The sequence below is a fragment of the Coregonus clupeaformis genome, chromosome 10 (assembly GCF_020615455.1).
Source record: "Coregonus clupeaformis isolate EN_2021a chromosome 10, ASM2061545v1, whole genome shotgun sequence".
Taxonomy (NCBI): Eukaryota; Metazoa; Chordata; class Actinopteri; order Salmoniformes; family Salmonidae; genus Coregonus; species Coregonus clupeaformis.
This window is the reverse complement of record NC_059201.1, coordinates 20,148,999-20,169,987: the sequence shown is the minus strand read 5'-3', so window position 1 is coordinate 20,169,987 and position 20,989 is coordinate 20,148,999. Positions and strand designations below refer to the sequence as shown.

Here is a 20,989-nt window from a genome sequence, read left to right as displayed (position 1 = left end):
ACTGCTAAAGCTAACTCTCTCTCCTCTGCTCTTGTCCTTCTAGACCTGTCTGCTGCCTTTGATACTGTGAACCATCAGATCCTCCTCTCCACCCTCTCCGAGCTGGGCATCTCCGGCGCGGCTCACTCCCTGGATTGCGTCCTACCTGACCGGTCGCTCCTACCAAGTGGCGTGGCGAGAAGCTGTCTCCGCACCACGTGCTCTCACCACTGGTGTCCCCCAGGGCTCAGTTCTAGGCCCTCTCCTTTTCTCCCTATACACCAAGTCACTTGGCTCTGTCATATCCTCACATGGCCTCTCCTATCATTGCTACGCTGACGATACACAACTAATCTTCTCCTTTCCCCCTTCTGATAACCAGGTGGCGAATCGCATCTCTGCATGTCTGGCAGACATATCAGTATGGATGACGGATCACCACCTCAAGCTGAACCCTGGCAAGACGGAGCTGCTCTTCCTCCCGGGGAAGGACTGCCCGTTCCATGATCTCGCCATCACGGTTGACAACTCCGTTGTGTCCTCCTCCCAGAGTGCAAAGAGCCTTGGCGTGACCCTGGACAACACCCTGTCGTTCTCCGCTAACATCAAGGCGGTGACCCGATCCTGCAGGTTCATGCTCTACAACATTCGGAGAGTATGACCCTGCCTTACACAGGAAGCGGCACAGGTCCTAATCCAGGCACTTGTCATCTCCCGTCTGGATTACTGCAACTCGCTGTTGGCTGGCCTCCCTGCCTGTGCCATTAAACCCCTACAACTCATCCAGAATGCCGCAGCCCGTCTGGTGTTCAACCTTCCCAAGTTCTCTCACGTCACCCCCCTCCTCCGCACACTCCACTGGCTTCCAGTTGAAGCTCGCATCCGTTACAAGACCATGGTGCTTGCCTATGGAGCAGTGAGGGGAACGGCACCTCCGTACCTTCAGGCTCTGATCAGTCCCTACACCCAAACGAGGGCATTGCGTTCATCCACCTCTGGCCTGCTGGCTCCCCTTCCTCTGCGGAAGCATAGTTCCCGCTCAGCCCAGTCAAAACTGTTCGCTGCTCTGGCACCCCAATGGTGGAACAAGCTCCCTCACGACGCCAGGACAGCGGAGTCACTCACCACCTTCCGGAGACATTTGAAACCCCACCTCTTTAAGGAATCCTTCTACCCCCCCAAAAAAAAACAAAAAAACAAACAAATGTAAAGTGGTTATCCCACTGGCTATAGGGTGAATGCACCAATTTGTAAGTCGCTCTGGATAAGAGCGTCTGCTAAATGACGTAAATGTAAATGTAAATGTAAATAGGGGTAGTGATGAGATGATGAGGTGCAGGTGTGCTGGAGGTGATTAGGGTGCGTTGTGTTTCCATTCCGGTGGTGCGCTCAGACCGGTGGCTCAGTAGACCGGCGAATCAGAGCGCCGGAGGGGAGCAACGGGAGGAGACATGACATATGGCCACCTGTGTGTGGTGTTGTTGTGACATTGATTGCCATTGCCTTGCACGCTGAAGAAGGGCTCATACCTGAAACGTTTGTGCGGCAATACAAATATGTACATTTAAGTTTATTCACCCGTGTCACACCCTGGCTCTGGGACTCTATATGTTGAGCCAGGGTGTGTTCATTCTGTGGTGTTCATTCTAGTTTGTTGTATTCTATGTTTGCCTGAGTGACTCCCAATCAGAGGCAAAGAGTGTCAGCTTTTGGCTGGTTGTCTATGATTGGGAGCCATATTTAAACAGTCTGTTTTCCCTTTGTGTTTGTGGGTTTTTGTTCCAGTTGGTCTTTGTTACCGTTGGACGTTACGAGTCGTTTATTGTTTTGTTGGTTGTGTATGTTATCACTGAAGATGATAAATACCATGTTCGTTCAACACGCTGCGCATTGGTCTCTCCCTGACGATCGGGACAGAAAAACCCACCTCGACTGGATCAAGCAGCGTGACGAGGAGAGAGGATGGACTTGGGAGGAGATGAGTGCGAGTCTGGCAAGAGGGATGGAGGCCTTGGCCACGGGTAGGAGTGAAGCCCATACATTTTTTAGGGGGGGGCTAACGCCGTGGACGACGGGGCAGCAGGAGGCCGCCAGGTTACGGGAGTCACTGGTCACCAGGGGGAAGGAGGATGTAGAGGCACGGCGAGAGGTACTGGCGTGTGTTGCCAGTCTGGTCCGGCCTGTTCCTGATCCCCACGTAGGGCCAGTGGTGTGTGTTCCCAGTACGGTCCGGCCTGTTCCTGCCACTCGCACCAAGTCAGTGGTGCGCTTCGTCAGCCCGGCACGGCCCGTTCCTGCTCCCCGCACCAAGTCAGTGGTGCGCTTCGTCAGCCAGGCACGGCCCGTTCCTGCTCCCCGCACCAAGTCAGTGGTGCGCGTCGTCAGCCCGGTCCGGCCCATTCCTGCTCCCCGCACCAAGTCAGTGGTGCGTTTCGTCAGCCCAGCTCGGCCCGTTCCTGCTCCCGCACCAAGTCAGTGGTGCGCCCGTCAACCCGGTCCGGCCCGTTCCTGCTCCCCGCACCAAGTCAGTGGTGCGCCCGTCAGCCGGTCCGGCCCGCTCCTGCTCCCCGCACCAAGTCAGTGGTGCGCTTCGTCAGCCCAGTCCGGCCCGCTCCTGCTCCCCGCACCAAGTCAGTGGTGCGGTTCGTCAGCCCGGCGCGGCCCGCTCCTGCTCCCCACACCAAGCCAGTGGTGTGCGTCGTCAGTCCGGCACGGGCCGTGCCTGTTCCACCGGTGGCTGGTCCGGCACCGGTCAGATGCTTCGCGCCGGAGCTAGAGCAATCCGCTCCACCAGTGTCAAGTTCAGCTCCAGCCAGCGGGGCCAGACTGGACCAGGGGCGCTATGGGGGGTTAATTGGAGGGTGGTGGTCAAGGCCGGAGCCAGAACCGCCGCCGAGGAGGTATGCCCGCCCAGCCCTTCCCTGTTTTGTTTTAGTTGAGGCGCGGTCGCAGTCCGCGCCTTTAGGGGGGGGTACTGTCACACCCTGGCTCTGGGACTCTATATGTTGAGCCAGGGTGTGTTCATTCTGTGGTGTTCATTCTAGTTTGTTGTATTCTATGTTTGCCTGAGTGACTCCCAATCAGAGGCAACGAGTGTCAGCTGTTGGCTGGTTGTCTCTGATTGGGAGCCATATTTAAACTGTCTGTTTTCCCTTTGTGTTTGTGGGTTTTTGTTCCAGTTGTTTTGTTGGTTGTGTATGTTATCACTGAAGATGATAAATACCATGTTCGTTCAACACGCTGCGCATTGGTCTCTCCCTGACGATCGTGACAACCCGAGTACTGCCCTATTTTGTTCTTTGGAAATACTACCACATATCACTTAAATTGGCACAGGACTCTCATTAACAGGTGCAACAAATATAGCCACTTACAAGGCTCGCCTTGAAATATGTTAATGAGCCAGCGATTCATTCTACTCCCACAATATTTCTCCACAATGCATCATAATTTACAGTATGCTGCAATAAATATATAACAAAACAGCAATACAGTACTTTATTGTTAAAATGTATTGAAAATAAAATCAGCAATTGGTAATACTGAATATTTAATGATATATTACACTATACCAACTGATATTTAGTGTTGTATAACACTTGCACTTAACTGACAGTGACTACAGGGCAAAACAGATCAAAATGACATGGCCACTCAACCACTGAAGGTTTGAGACTTGCTGCCACTCTGATCTGTCGCCTATATACACTAAGTGTACAAAACATTAGGAACACCTGCTCTTCCATGACATAGACTGACCAGGAGATTCCAGGTGAAAGCTATGATCCCTTATTGATGTCACCTGCTAAATCCACTTCAATCAGTGTAGATGAAGGGGAGGAGACAGGTTAAAGAAGGATTTTTAAGCCTTGTGACAATTGAGACATGGATTGTGTATGTGCCATAAAGACGGTGAATGGGCAAGACAAAATATTTAAGTGCCGTTGAACGGGGTATGGTGGTAGATGCGAGGCACACCGGTTTGAGTGTGTCAAGAACTGCAACACTGCTGCATTTTTCATGCTCAACAGTTTCCTGTGTGTATCAAGAATGGTCCACCACCTAAAGGACATCCAGCCAACGGCTGGCCATTGGTCAAAAACTGGATATTTATGAAAGAGGACAAAGGAGGCTGGCACGAATTGTGCAGAGCAACAGATGGGCTACAGTTAGTCAACTGACAGTCCAGTACAACATTGGTGCCCAAAGACCCATAAAGAAATGCACAACTCGTCGTACCTTGACACGAATGGGGTATGGCAGCCGACTACCTTACAGAGTTCCACTTCATTCAGCAAAAAACAAGAAACTGTGGTTGCAGTGGGCTAAGGAACGAAAACACCGGACACTGGAGAATTGGAAAAACATTGCCTGGTTTGATGAATCCCGGTTCCTTCTGTTTCACGCTGATGGGAGGACTAGGGTATGGAGAAAGTCACATAAATACATGCATCCATCATGCCACATGTCAACATTGCAGGCTGGTGGTGGTGTGATGGTGTGATGGTGTGGAGTGTGTTTTCATGACACACATTGGGCCCCTTGATAAAAGTGGAGCAACGTTTGAATGCCACAAGATATCTGAACTTAATTTTCAATAAGGTGCATCCCTTCATGGCAGCAGTGTATCATCTACAAATTGATTTTTTACAGTAGGATAATGCCACATGCCACAAGGTTAGGATTGTCCAGGAATGGTTCCACGAACATGACAGTGAATTCAGCTTACTGCAGTGGCCTGCACAGTTACCAGATCTCAATCCAATTGAGCATCTGTGGGATGAGATGGAACGAGCTATTCGGAGTAGATATCCACTACCAGCCAACTTGACACAACTGTGGGAAGCATTGGAGTCAACATGGGCCAGTAACCCTGTGGAATGGTTTCGACACCTTGTAGAGTCCATGCCACAGCAAATTGATGCTGTTCTGAGGGCAACAGGGGGTGCAACTCAATATTAGGAAGGTGTTCCTAATGTTTTGTACACTCATAACACACAGTAAACATGTAATTGTTAGGGAACCACTACCACATATCACTTAAATTGGTACAACACTCTCACTAACGATTTCAAATATAGCCTCTTACAAGACACACCTCAAAATACACTATATATACTAAAGTATGTGGACACCCCCTTAAATTAGTGAATTCGGCTATTTCAGCCACAACCATTGCTGACCGGTGCATAAAATCGAGCACAGAGCCATGCAATCTCCATTAACAAGCATTGGCAGTAGAATGGCCTTACTGAAGAGCTCAGTGACTTTCAACGTGACACCGTCATAGGATACCACCTTTCCAACAAGTCAGTTTGTCAAATTTCTGCCCTGCTAGAGTCAACTGTAAGGCCACACAAGTTCACAGAATGGGACCGCCTAGTGCTGAAGAGCATAGCGCGTAAAAATCGTCTGTCCTCGGTTGCAACACTATCTACCGAGTTCCAAACTGCCTCTGGAAGTTCCAAACTGCCTCCGGCATCCCCAGCCGCGTCCTCAGAGCATGCGCAGATCAGCTGGCTGGTGTGTTTACGGACATATTCAATCTCTCCCTTTCCCAGTCTGCTGTTCCCACATGGTTCAAGATGGCCACCATTGTTCCTGTACCCAAGAAAGCAAAGGTAACTGAACTAAATGACTATCGCCCCGTAGCACTCACCTCTGTCATCATGAAGTGCTTTGTGAGACTAGTCAAGGATCATATCACCTCTACCTTACCTGTCCCCCTAGACCCACTCCAATTTGCTTACCGCCCCAATGGATCCACAGACGATGCAATCGCCATCACACTGCACACTGCCCTATCCCACCTGGACAAGAGGAATACCTATGTAAGAATGCTGTTCATTGACTATAGCTCAGCATTCAACACCATAGTACCCTCCAAGCTCATCATTAAGCTTGAGGCCCTAGGTCTGAACCCCGCCCTGTGCAACTGGGTCCTGGACTTCCTGACAGGCCGCCCCCAGGTGGTGAAGGTAGGAAACAACATCTCCACTTCGCTGATCCTCAACACTGGGGCCCCACAAGGGTGTGTGCTCAGTCCCCTCCTGTACTCCCTGTTCACCCATGACTGCGTGGCCAATCACGCCTCCAACTCAATCATCAAGTTTGCAGACGACACAACAGTAGTAGGCTTGATTACCAACAATGACGAGACCACCTACAGTGAGGAGGTGAGGGCTCTGGGAGTGTGCTGCCAGGACAATAACCTCTCACTCAATGTCAACAAAACAAAGGAGATGATCATGGACTTCAGGAAACCGCAGTGGAGAAGGTGGAAAGCTTCAATTTCCTTGGCGTACACATCACTGACAAACTGAAATGGTCCACTCAGGAGGCTGAAGAAATTCAGCTTGGCACCTAAAACCCTCACACATTTTTACAGATGCACAATTGAGAACATCCTGTCGGGCTGTATCACCGGCTGGTACGGCAACTGCACCGCCCGCAACCGCAGGGCTCTCCAGAGGGTGGTGCGGTCTGCCGAACGCATTACCGGGGGCAAACTACCCGCTCTCCAAGACACCTACAGCACCCGATGACACAGGAAGGCCAAAAAGATAATCAAGGACATCAACCACCCAAACCACTGCCTGTTCCCCCCGCTATCATCCAGAAGGCAAGGTCAGTACAGGTGCATCAAAGCTGGGACCGAGAGAATGAAAAACAGCTTCTATCTCAAGGCCATCAGACTGTTAAATAGCCATCACTAGCACATTAGAGGCTGCTGCTGCCTATTGAAATCACTGGCCACTTTAAGAAATGGAACACTAGTCACTTTAATAATGTTTACATATCTTGCACTACTCATGTAATATGTATATACTGTATTCTATTCTACCCTGCTCAAAAAATAAAGGGAACACTAAAATAACACATCCTAGATCTGAATGAATTAAATAATCTTATTAAATACTTTTATCTTTACATAGTTGAATGTGCTGACAACAAAATCACACAAAAATTATCAATGGAAATCAAATGTATCAACCCATGGAGGTCTGGATTTGGAGTCACCCTCAAAATTAAAGTGGAAAACCACACTACAGGCTGATCCAACTTTGATGTAATGTCCTTAAAACAAGTCAAAATGAGGCTCAGTAGTGTGTGTGGCCTCCACGTGCCTGTATGACCTCCCTACAACGCCTGGGCATGCTCCTGATGAGGTGGCGGATGGTCTCCTGAGGGATCTCCTCCCAGACCTGGACTAAAGCATCCGCCAACTCCTGGACAGTCTGTGGTGCAATGTGGCGTTGGTGGATGGAGCGAGACATGATGTCCCAGATGTGCTCAATTGGATTCAGGTCTGGGGAACGGGCGGATCAGTCCATAGCATCAATGCCTTCCTCTTGCAGGAACTGCTGACACACTCCAGCCACATGAGGTCTAGCATTGTCTTGCATTAGGAGGAACCCAGGGCCAACCGCACCAGCATATGGTCTCACAAGGGGTCTGAGGATCTCATCTCGGTACCTAATGGCAGTCAGGCTACCTCTGGCGAGCACATGGAGGGCTGTGCGGCCCCCCAAAGAAATGCCACCCCACACCATGACTGACCCACCGCCAAACCGGTCATGCTGGAGGATGTTGCAGGCAGCAGAACGTTCTCCACGGCGTCTTCAGACTCTGTCACGTCTGTCACATGTGCTCAGTGTGAACCTGCTTTCATCTGTGAAGAGCACAGGGCGCCAGTGGCGAATTTGCCAATATTGGTGTTCTCTGGCAAATGCCAAACGTCCTGCACGGTGTTGGGCTGTAAGCACAACCCCCACCTGTGGACGTCGGGCCCTCATACCACCCTCATGGAGTCTGTTTCTGACCGTTTGAGCAGACACATGCACATTTGTGGCCTGCTGGAGGTCATTTTGCAGGGCTCTGGCAGTGCTCCTCCTGCTCCTCCTCGCACAAAGGCAGAGGTAGCAGTCCTGCTGCTGGGTTGTTGCCCTCCTACGGCCTCCTCCACGTCTCCTGATGTACTGGCCTGTCTCCTGGTAGCGCCTCCATGCTCTGGACACTACGCTGACAGACACAGCAAACCTTCTTGCCACAGCTCGCATTGATGTGCCATCCTGGATGAGCTGCACTACCTGAGCCACTTGTGTGGGTTGTAGACTCCGTCTCATGCTACCACTAGAGTGAAAGCACCGCCAGCATTCATAAGTGACCAAAACATCAGCCAGGAAGCATAGGAACTGAGAAGTGGTCTGTGGTCACCACCTGCAAAACCAGTCCTTTATTGGGGGTGTCTTGCTAATTGCCTATAATTTCCACCTGTTGTCTATTCCATTTGCACAACAGCATGTGAAATTTATTGTCATTCAGTGTTGCTTCCTAAGTGGATAGTTTGATTTCACAGAAGTGTGATTGACTTGGAGTTACATTGTGTTGTTTAAGTGTTCCCTTAATTTTTTTGAGCAGTGTATAATAATCTACTGTATTTTAGTCCATGCCGCTCTGTCATTGCTTGTCCATATATGTATATATTCTTACATTCCATTCCTTACTAGATTTGTGTGTATTGGGTATATGCTGTGAAATTGTTAGATATTACTTGTTAGATATTACTGCACTGTCGGAGCTAGAAGCACAAGCATTTCACTACACCCGCAATAACATCTGCTAAACACGTGTATGTGACAAATATGATTTGATTTGATTTGATTTGAATCACGCTTCACCATCTGGCAGTCCGAATGATGAATCTGGGTTTGGCGGATGCCAGGAGAACGCTACCTGCCCCATCATAGTGCCAACTGTAAAGTTTGGTGGAGGTGGAATAATGGTCTGGGGCTGTTTTTCATGGTTTGGGCTAGGCCCTTTAGTTCCAGTGAAGGGAAATCTTAATGCTACAGCTTACAATGACATTCTAGACGATTCTGTGCTTCCAACTTTGTGGCAACAGTTTGGGCAAGACCCTTTCCTGTTTCAGCATGACAATGCCCCCGTGCACAAAGTGAGGTCCATACAGAAATGGTTTGTCGAGATCGGTGTGGAAGAACTTGACTGGCCTGCACAGAGCCCTGACCTCAACCCCATCGAACACCTTTGGGATAAATTGGAATGCCGACTGAGAGCCAGGCCTTTTCGCCCAACATCAGTAATGTTCTTGTGGCTGAATGGAAGCAAGTCCCCACAGCAATGTTCCAACATTGTGGAAAGCATTCCCAGAAGAGTGGAGGCTGTTATATCAGCAAAGGGGGGACCAACTCCATATTAATGCCCATGATTTTGGAATGAGATGTTTGACAAGCAGGTGTCCACATATTTTAGGTCATGTAATGTATGTTAATGAGTGAGAAACAACGATATCATGCACCCACTAGTGTTCAAAAGCTTTTTGGCGCTCCAAAAATGAGGTATGTTACTGTATTCTGAATTACAGTAAATGACTGGCAGCAATTGGCTAGTAAGTTACTGTAGAGTTTCAGGCCAAGGTTTGTAGAATTCTTAAAATACAGTATATTACCGTATTCTGTGGGGGTGCAGCATTCTCACTCACGGGTGCAACAAATATAACCTCTTACAAGGCACGCCTTAAATATGTTAATGAGCCAGAGACTCTTTCCCTGCCCACAACATTTTCCCTCAATGCACCATAATTAATACTGTAAAACACATTTAATGTATTTTACTGTGCATTCTACAGTGTTTTACTGTTAGAATTACAGAAAGGTCTTCCATTGTATTGTAAAACAAATGTACATTATTTTACTGTGCATTTTATGGTAATCTACTGTATTCAGTTTAAACAGTATCATACTGTTGATTAATACCGTAAATTACTGATAAAATTACAGAAATGGCTAACAGTGCACCACATTTTTCTAACGCTAGCTAGCCACTTAATATAACTTGTTTTCTCAAAATGTATGTTAGCTAGCTAAGTTACCAATATTATAAATACAACTCCCATCTGCTGTCTACATCAGGATACAATTTGAGAGCACTAATTAGCTCTAAAGGTGGTTATAGCTTTGACTGCATGCTGACAGTGAATTCAGAGCCATTCAGTGGCTAGCCACACTACAAACAGAATTTTACCAGGTTAGCGTGAAGAAATTGTAATGACAGCCCACCACAACATACCCAAGAGTTTCCTGATTATCAAGGGGTAGTCTGTGTTTAATTTCATTGTGTATTAGAAATATAGTTTGAGATCATTGTGAGGGGATTTCGCCAGTGGTTGAATGGGTAAATGTTGTCCAAGGCTGCAACAGTAACCAAGGGGGGCGGGGCTTAGCAAAGGGTCAATTGTGACATCCATTTGTGACCTTGGATTGAGAGAGGGGCCCTGAGGGAGAGAGGGAGAGAGAGATGACGGAGGGAGGGAGAGGGGCATGAGGGGGGAGGAGAGGGTGGCAGTGCCATCTGTCTCAGTGACAGTGTTCTGACCCACTGCCCTCCTCAGCATCAGCACGCCCAAATTAGGACCATCGCCACGCCAACTAATTACAATACGAGAGAGAGAGGGAAAGAGAGAGAGAGAACGTAGAGAGGAAGAAAGAGAGAGAGAGTAGAGAAAGAGATACAGAGAGAGGAGAGTGTAAACAGTCTAATTTTTATGTGTGGAACATCAGCTTTTTTGACAGTGAACCCTGGGGCATACATCAATTCCTCTGGATAAGGAGGCTGTTACACAAACAAATGCATGCGCACACACACAAAGAAAGAGAGAGAGAGAGAGAGAGAGAGAGAGAGAGAGAGAGAGAGAGAGAGAGAGAGAGAGAGAGAGAGAGAGAGAAAATCTCAAATCCGACTAAATTGCTATCTGACCCTATACAAAGAATATGAATTGGCTGATTATCTCTACTCTGTCAGAGATACGAAGCAGAGACAGATCTTTACCAAGTACAGGCTGAGTGACCACCAATTGGCAGTAGAAACCGGCAGATATAAAAAGACATGGCTACCAAAAGAGGAGCATGTAGAGTGAGGGAAAAAAGTATTTGATCCCCTGCTGATTTTTTACGTTTGCCCACTGACAAAGAAATGATCAGTCTATAATTTTAATGGTAGGTTTATTTGAACAGTGAGAGACAGAATAACAACAACAAAATCCAGAAAAACACATGTCAAAAATGTTATAAATTGATTTGCATTTTAATGAGGGAAATACGTATTTGATCCCCTCTCAATCAGAAAGATTTCTGGCTCCCAGGTGTCTTTTATACAGGTAACAAGCTGAGATTAGGAGCACACTCTTAAAGGGAGTGCTCCTAATCTCAGTTTGTTACCTGTATAAAAGACACCTGTCCACAGAAGCAATCAATCAATCAGATTCCAAACTCTCCAACATGGCCAAGACCAAAGACCTCTCCAAGGATGTCAGGGACAAGATTGTAGACCTACACAAGGCTGGAATGGGCTACAAGACCATCGCAACGCAGCTTGGTGAGAAGGTGACAAAAGTTGGGGTGATTATTCGCAAATGGAAGAAACACAAAATAACTGTCAATCTCCCTCGGCCTGGAGCTCCATGCAAGATCTCACTTAGTGGAGTTGCAATGATCATGAGAACGGTGACGAATCAGCCCAGAACTACACGGGAGGATCTTGTCAATGATCTCAAGGCAGCTGGGATCGTAGTCACCAAGAAAACAATTGGTAACACACTACGCCGTGAAGGACTGAAATCCCGCAGCGCCCGCAAGGTCCCCCTGCTCAAGAAAGCACATATACAGGGCCGTCTGAAGTTTGCCAATGAACATCTGAATGATTCAGAGGAGAACTGGGTGAAAGTGTTGTGGTCAGATGAGACCAAAATCGAGCTCTTTGGCATCAACTCAACTCGCTGTGTTTGGAGGAGGAGGAATGCTGCCTATGACCCCAAGAACACCATCCCCACCGTCAAACATGGAGGTGGAAACATTATGCTTTGGGGGTGTTTTTCTGCTAAGGGGACAGGACAACTTCACCGCATCAAAGGGACGATGGACGGAGCCATGTACCGTCAAATCTTGGGTGAGAACATCCTTCCCTCAGCCAGGGCATTGAAAATGGGTCGTGGATGGATATTCCAGCATGACAATGACCCAAAACACACGGCCAAGGCAACAAAGGAGTGGCTCAAGAAGAAGCACATTAAGGTCCTGGAGTGGCCTAGCCAGTCTCCAGACCTTAATCCCATTGAAAATCTGTGGAGGGAGCTGAAGTTTCGAGATGCCAAACGTCAGCCTCGAAACCTTAATGACTTGAAGAAGATCTGCAAAGGGAAGTGGGACAAAATCCCTCCTGAGATGTGTGCAAACCTGGTGGCCAACTACAATAAACATCTGACCTCTGTGATTGCCAACAAGTCATGTTTTGCAGAGAGGTCAAAGACTTATTTCCCTCATTAAAATGCAAATCAATTTATAACATTTTTGACATGCGTTTTTCTGGATTTTTTTGTTTGTTATTCTGTCTCTCACTGTTCAAATAAACCTACCATTAAAATGATAGACTGATCATTTCTTTGTCAGTGGGCAAACGTACAAAATCAGCAGGGGATCAAATACTTTTTTCCCTCACTGTATGTGGTCACTGCACAACAGGGGAGGTATAGACAGAGAGGCATTTCGGGAAATATACCACACAAAGAGATTAATCATTTACAGAAATTACTAAATTTTTTACAAATTGTATCTTATTAAACCCAGAGGAAAAACAAATAATACTAATCGGCGAAGGAGCAACGGCTCCTCTTGGAGCAAAATATGTATTTTCCTGCCATAGCCCGAGGGACACTGAATAATAACATCTGCATAGTAAGCAGTAACTTACGTATTATTAGTATTATTTGTATTATTAGTATTATTATTGTTGTGATTATTATTCCAAATAGTACTGGTACGGGTGGTATGGGTGATGGTAACGGTAGTAGTTTAATGATGGTAGTGATAGTGGTGGTAGTAGTAGTAGTAGTAATGATGATGGTAGTTGTAGTACTGATGTAATGGTGAGGATGACAGTTAGTTAGTTATAAGTTAGGTATAGTTGTAGTAGATATTATAGGTAGAAATTCTACTAGTGGTAGTGGTTGTAGTAGGGATAGTTGTAGTATTAGTGTTAATAATAGTGGTGGTAGCATTCATTTTAGTAGTAATAATAGTAGCATGTTCATTTTAGTAGTAATAATAGTAGCATGTTCATTTTAGTAGTAATAATAGTAGCATGTTCATTTTAGTAGTAATAATAGTAGCATGTTCATTTTAGTAGTAATAATAGTAGCATGTTCATTTTAGTAGTAATATTAGTAGCATGTTCATTTTAGTAGTAATAATAGTAGCATGTTCATTTTAGTAGTAATAATAGTAGCATGTTCATTTTAGTAGTAATAATAGTAGCATGTTCATTTTAGTAGTAATAATAGTAGTATGTTCATTTTCCATGTTTAGCCTTTTATTGTCCCTGCTATTTATAAAAATTTTCTATTTCAACTATTGACTGTTACCATTTTATTGTTGTTATTTCTATTGTTTATTTATGTATTTATTTTTATTATTATTATTATTATTTTATCTTATTATTCTTCGTTATTGTATTACAATGTATATTGTATACATTGTTGTTTTGGCAATATTGACACAATGTTTTTCATGCCAATAAAGTAGCTTCAATTTGATAGAGGTAAAGCGAGAGAGAGAGAGAGAGAGAGAGAGAGAGAGAGAGAGAGAGAGAGAGAGAGAGAGAGAGAGAGAGAGAGAGAGAGAGAGAGAGCAATAATATTACACGGAATACTGGCACATCTACACATACTGAAACAGGAAATACACTGCCAGAGAGAGAGAGAAACTAGCTGGCACAGGGTAAAAAACTAGCTGGCACTCTGGGCCTGGCTAGGTCTAGATCTAGGGGACCCTGTAACTCAGCTGGTGCAGAGCCCCTGGGACCCATCCGTTGGTGCTGAGTATGGTGCCGGAGGCTGGCCATGGCTGGAGGAGGTGGCTCGCCTACTGCGGCGGAAGAATGTGGTATACCGGCCACAACTGTCATTGGCAGCTGGCTGGCTGCTGCTGGGGTTGGGGACTCTCTCACCACTGCTGAAGGCGATGGCTACCATGGTGGAGCAGGGTGGGACCCCTGGGCGAGGCTCGTCAGGGATCTGGAGGCAGGGGCTGGCTGGGCCCCAGAGATGAGGTCAGGTGGTTCCCCAGGTGCAAGGGCCGGAGAGTCTTCCCGTGCAGGAGGCGGGCAGCCCCCCAGAACTGGGTCAGTGAACAGTGGGTCCCCCCAGGTCAGGGGTCTAGGGCCTAGCAGGGCAGGAAACTCAGGGCCTGACAGGGCAGGGGACTTGTAAGCCAGGTATGGTGGGAGGCTGCGAACCTAGCTGAGTAGGGAACTTGTAGCCGAGCTCTAGTATAGGCGACTGGGCGCCAGCTGAGGCTGGGGGCTGCGAACTGGCTAGGAGCAGACACTGCACATCTAGAGGAACAGATAACTCAGAGCCTAGCAGGACGGGAGATCCGGGGCATAGAATTAGGGCAGGATGTTTGGCGAGTAGCACTGAGGAAGCTGACTACTTGCTGACTGCGGCTGGTGGCTGCAGACCTAGTGGGGCAGAGAACCTATAGCCTGGCGGAGCAGTGGACTGAGGGCCGACTTGAGCTGGAGACAGCGAAACTAGAACGGCTGAAGGCTGGTAGCCTAGTGCTGATAACTTTGGGCCTGACAGGGAAACTGACTCTGAACCTGAGAGGGAGAACGACTCTGGACCTGACAGGGAAACTGACTGGATCTGACAGGGAAACTGACTATGGACCTGACAGGGAGAACTACTGAGAGCTAGAAGAGCGGTAGAGCTCTGGGCCTACTGGAGGAATATGTAACTCTGAATCTAGTGGGGTAGGAGCCCGATGACCCACCTGGGCCAAGGACTGAGGGCCGACTAGGGCTGGTGACAGCGGACCTAGTACAGCTGAGGACTGAGGACCTAGTTATACGGACTGAGGGCCTAGCGCAGGTAACTTGTGGCCTATCAGGGCAGGAAGCTCTAAGCCTGAAAGGCTAGGGAGCTGCAGGCTAAATAGGTCTGGAGACAGCAAACCCAGTGCAGTGAACTTGGGCCTAGTAGGACAGGAGGCACTAAACCTGGTGGGCTAGGCAGCTGCCTACCAACTAAGGCAGGGGGCTGTGATCCATGCGGGGCCAGAGACTGCAGACCTACAGACAGGGGACCTAACTTAGAGCCTTGCAGGGCAGGGGGCTCTAAGCCCGGCAGGCTAGGATGCTGCATACCCAATAAGTCAGGGGGCTACAATCCAAGCAGGGCAGGAGACTGCAGACCTGTACTTTGGAGTGGTGTCGATCTGCTGGGGAGCTAGGCCGCTCTGAAGAGCAGAAGCAGACCTGACGCTCCCGGGACTCAGGCCGGGGGGACCTAGTGGGACGTCGGTCGGGGGAGCAGATGGACCACCTCGGGGGGAAGTGGCGAACTTGATGCTCAGGTAGATACGGTGTATGCTCCAGCTGGGATGGCCTGGAGCGACAACGATCTGGTGAATAACTGGACCACCTTGGAACGTAGTGAAAGTCCCAACGGTCCTGTGGAGGTGGCGAATACTCTGGCCGGGGAGACCTGGAGTAGTGTCTCTCAGGGGCGTAGTCAGGCTGACTAGGGGAATATCGGCTGCAGTCTCGCGATGGTGACGATGGCTCTAGCCAGGGGGACCTAGAGTGGTGACGGTCATTAGAGTAGCGGCGGTACCGGTGCTCCCGCGACGGTGACTCAGGCCGGTACGCCCTTCTGAGCTCTTTCTGCTCATGACGCAGGTCCTTATATTCCCTCTGCAGCTCCCAACTGGAGAGGGTGTGGTCACTCCATGACCACAAACAGGGCATGGAGTGGGGCTGGTAGTCTCTTAGATGAGAGTGGTGTGTAGGGCCTCGCAGCTCATCTTCCTCAAGTGCATGGCGGCTTCGTGTGGCGGTGTGTGCTGAGGTGGGTGGTGAGAGGTGTCTCTTGGCAAGATGCATAGACTCTTCTTCGGGGCACCTCAACATCTCAACTATAGCAGGTCAGAATCCGTCTGGAACTAGGACAATGTAAAAACGGCTAGATGGAGTTCGTCTGAGCGGTCGGCTGTGAATGCCCTCACCCACTAGTACTTAATGCTTATTGGTTTTGGTTCTGTCTGCTGTCCGGTTAGAACACGATGTTGAGGCCCATTACTGTCTTAACTGTCACACGCACGCACACGCATGCACGCACACACACACACACACACACGCACACACACACACACAGCTGCTTCCATTGAAAGGATTTATATACAGTGGGGAAAAAAAGTATTTAGTCAGCCACCAATTGTGCAAGTTCTCCCACTTAAAAAGATGAGAGAGGCCTGTAATTTTCATCATAGGTACACGTCAACTATGACAGACAAAATGAGAATTTTTTTTCCAGAAAATCACATTGTTGGATTTTTAATGAATTGATTTGCAAATTATGGTGGAAAATAAGTATTTGGTCAATAACAAAAGTTTCTCAATACTTTGTTATATACCCTTTGTTGGCAATGACACAGGTCAAACGTTTTCTGTAAGTCTTCACAAGGTTTTCACACACTGTTGCTGGTATTTTGGCCCATTCCTCCATGCAGATCTCCTCTAGAGCAGTGATGTTTTGGGGCTGTCGCTGGGCAACACGGACTTTCAACTCCCTCCAAAGATTTTCTATGGGGTTGAGATCTGGAGACTGGCTAGGCCACTCCAGGACCTTGAAATGCTTCTTACGAAGCCACTCCTTCGTTGCCCGGGCGGTGTGTTTGGGATCATTGTCATGCTGAAAGACCCAGCCACGTTTCATCTTCAATGCCCTTGCTGATGGAAGGAGGTTTTCACTCAAAATCTCACGATACATGGCCCCATTCATTCTTTCCTTTACACGGATCAGTCGTCCTGGTCCCTTTGCAGAAAAACAGCCCCAAAGCATGATGTTTCCACCCCCATGCTTCACAGTAGGTATGGTGTTCTTTGGATGCAACTCAGCATTCTTTGTCCTCCAAACACGACGAGTTGAGTTTTTACCCAAAAGTTCTATTTTGGTTTCATCTGACCATATGACATTCTCCCAATCCTCTTCTGGATCATCCAAATGCACTCTAGCAAACTTCAGACGGGCCTGGACATGTACTGGCTTAAGCAGGGGGACACGTCTGGCACTGCAGGATTTGAGTCCCTGGCGGCGTAGTGTGTTACTGATGGTAGGCTTTGTTACTTTGGTCCCAGCTCTCTGCAGGTCATTCACTAGGTCCCCCCGTGTGGTTCTGGGATTTTTGCTCACCGTTCTTGTGATCATTTTGACCCCACGGGGTGAGATCTTGCGTGGAGCCCCAGATCAAGGGAGATTATCAGTGGTCTTGTATGTCTTCCATTTCCTAATAATTGCTCCCACAGTTGATTTCTTCAAACCAAGCTGCTTACCTATTGCAGATTCAGTCTTCCCAGCCTGGTGCAGGTCTACAATTTTGTTTCTGGTGTCCTTTGACAGCTCTTTGGTCTTGGCCATAGTGGAGTTTGGAGTGTGACTGTTTGAGGTTGTGGACAGGTGTCTTTTATACTGATAACAAGTTCAAACAGGTGCCATTAATACAGGTAACGAGTGGAGGACAGAGGAGCCTCTTAAAGAAGAAGTTACAGGTCTGTGAGAGCCAGAAATCTTGCTTGTTTGTAGGTGACCAAATACTTATTTTCCACCATAATTTGCAAATAAATTCATTACAAATCCTACAATGTGATTTTCTGGATTTTCTTTCTCAATTTGTCTGTCATAGTTGATGTGTACCTATGATGAAAATTACAGGCCTCTCTCATCTTTTTAAGTGGGAGAACTTGCACAATTGGTGGCTGACTAAATACTTATTTTCCCCACTGTAGGTGTGGTTCTAAAAGGGAAACAGATACAATCATTAGGATCCATGAAGGTCAGTCACATTGAGAGGGCCAGCCTTTTTTACAGAGAGAGAGAAAGGCATAACTATACTATACGTGTTCCTCTGTAGCTCAGTTGGTAGAGCATGACTCTTGCAACGCCAGGATAGTGGGATCAATTCCCAGGACCACCCATACATAAAAAATGTATGCACGCATGACTATAAGTCGCTTTGGGTAAAAGCTTCTGCTAAATTGCATATATTATATTATACCGACCATACTGGGTATGAGGCAGAGGTTTAGGCTCCCAGGGCTCGGAGGGTAAACTGGGTCAAGGTGACATCACCTGCTGTGATGCTCCGCTCCAGGTTGCTGTGACAACAGCCCCGGCCCCAGCTTCAGGCATCCTACCTCATCTATCACACCTGTCACACAGGTGTGTGTGTCTCTGTCTGGTGTCACATCCCAATTCAGTGTGAGCTGAGCTGTGCAACACAAAGCGATGTGACATAGAGATACAAAACCAAACTCACCTCCACATTTCTCCGGGTCACCTTGGAGCCTGCATTAACATGGGTAGAGCCCAGGGGGTGGCTGGCTGTCTGGGCTGGGATGTGTCTCCATGCTGGATGGAGGGCTGAGGCTGGGGTTGGAATGGAGAAGTATGAGTTGTAAATGGCAGTGTGTGCTGACTGACTTTATTGATCACCCAGTGAGAAACCTCAACAGTGGGAAGGTGATTAGTTAGCCCATTAAAGTCAGACCCAGCAGCCACACACAGTAAGGTTATTATAGTAAACTAAAACAAAGACTGAAACTAGTCATGAAAAAATTATTTAGTTAACTGAAATGAAGTAAATTCGGCACTCTCCCATTGACCATACAAAATATTGACTCTTCCACTGGTTAACGCCTTATTTTCGCTAGCGTAGCCAAAGGGTGAGTGTAGAGCATGAGCAATAGCAACAGCAAACCCTAAACATCCAGTGGTCGGTCGAAAAACAACAAAGCCCCTTATGGGATTACTTTGAGTACTTTCTGTCAGATAAAGGTAACAGTACTTGATTCTTCTTACATGTACTACAAAAGTTAAAAAGCATTAGATTGGTGTAAACATGGACAAGAGAGAGTACCTAACCTAACCTATGACCTGACCCATCATCTTACGTATTCTTATTGTCATGCTATCCAACAAATGTAAACGCCTGGCACTTGGATTGGAACCGGTGCTATGGTCAGATGACATGAAAATAGAGTTCTTTGGCCACAGACACAAGTGGTGGGTTTGACTTCGAAATAAGGATGCATAAGCAGAAAATAACCCCATACCTACTGTAAAATATGGTGGGGATCTTAGATGTTATTGTGCTTCCTTGCTTTATGGGCTATTTGTATTATTTATTTTATTCTGTCTTTTTTTTCTTATCTTTATCAAGGGTGCCAATCATTTTGGACCTGACTGTACTTTCTGTCCCTAACATTAAAAATAAACTAAATAAAATAGCAAATCAGGTATGAAAAATAACTGAAACTAAACATAATTTCAAATAGAAATGGAAAAACGAATAGAAATAAAACACAAAACTATAATAACCGTGGCGCACTGTTGCCAATGTGTAAAATCCTGCAGCTCAGGAATGGGCACGATAGCTACCTATGAGAGACACAAAGCCATTTAATGGTGTTTCCAAATGTATAAATACGTATCAAAGATGACTTTGCACATTATAGTGTGTGTGACTGTGAGTACTACACACATTTCATATATATTTATCCTCACAGATGTTCTTTCTGTTTTGCAGTGAATCTACTAGACACATCCTCGATATCAGGAGACTGGGGCTGGCTAACATACCCATCACATGGGGTAAGTATTTATCCTGTGTGTGTGTGTGTGTGTGTGTGTGTGTGTGCGTGTGCGTGTGCGTGTGCGTGTGCGTGTGCGTGTGCGTGTGCGTGTGTGTGTGTGTGTGTGTAATCCATCTCAGGACTGAAGCAGAGATACAGTGGAGAAGTAAAGTGTATTAACTATAACCTTTTGTTGAAAGTGCCAGTAAAGTGTAATAATGACCCACTGGACACAGATGTCAATTCAACATCTATTTGAAATGAAATTATGTGGAAACAACGTTGATTCAACCAGTGTGTGCCCAGTGGTGAAATGCTGTCAATGCATGGAACTGGTACACTGATGTCCCCATTATTCCCCCATCAGCTTCCTTTTTGCCTATCTCGTCAGTCTGACACATTGTTTGATCTCACAAAACAGCAAAGAGGAGAGGAAAGACATAGAGGGAGAGAGAAGGAGGAGAACAAGGGGAAAGAAGGGGAGACAAGTGTAAAGCGCTTTGAGACGCAATGACAAGTCGGAAGAAATGCAATCCATTTATATTGTTATTGTTAAGAGGCAGAGGGGGAGATAAAAGACAGAGGAAGAACGACGATGAGGGGGGGATGGGGTTGAGGGGGAAAGGATGAAAGGGGGTGAGTAAGAAAATAGTAGATGTAGAGGTAGAAGAAAGAAGAGACCAATAGAACTGGTAGAGGGAGGAGAAAGAAGCTAAGTAGAAGAGGGAGGAGAAAGAGAAGTGGAAGAAGGAGGAGAGGAGAGAGCTGTCCCCTGTTTCAGTAAATTAGCATATTGTAACAGTGGGGGATGATGCATGGGGTATTGAATTAGCCACTCTCAGAGTAATCAGGGCAGTGAGTTATCACTGTCCTGCCACACACACTCACACACACAAACACACACACGTCAATGTGCGTTAGAGCTGTCACGTTCCTCTCCATGCTCCTGTCAGAGATGTCACCATGGTGATTTACCCAGCATGCCTCACTCCCCCACTGGGACACAATTACCCAATCAACCAATCAGCTCATTGTCTGCTGATGTGATCGTTAAGACATAGACATGAGTGAATAGACTCCTCCGGGTGCAGAGTTGGGCAAACTCTGTGAGATGTCAGTTTGAAGTTGGCATAAATGTTCCAAGACAACTATTAGAAGAGGTAAGGAGTTCTACTCCGCATCACATATGTTATGGAATTCTCATCCAATCTCAGTGGTGAAAATAACCTTAAAAGCTCAGTTCAAGAAGGCTCTTAGTCAGAACCATAGCAGTGGTTAGCAGAGACCTCTGTACCACATGTATCTT

General features: G+C 47.1%; 1 protein-coding gene across 1 annotated transcript in view; it reads left to right on the top strand.

Moving 5' to 3' along the window:
* The window catches only part of epha8 (eph receptor A8), a 93,395-nt gene that overhangs the window by 27,875 nt on the left and 44,531 nt on the right, over positions 1-20,989 (top strand). The window contains exon 2 of the mRNA XM_045222878.1: positions 19,638-19,702. Coding sequence (XP_045078813.1) covers positions 19,638-19,702 — 65 coding nt within the window. The remainder of the gene's footprint in view (positions 1-19,637; positions 19,703-20,989) is intronic.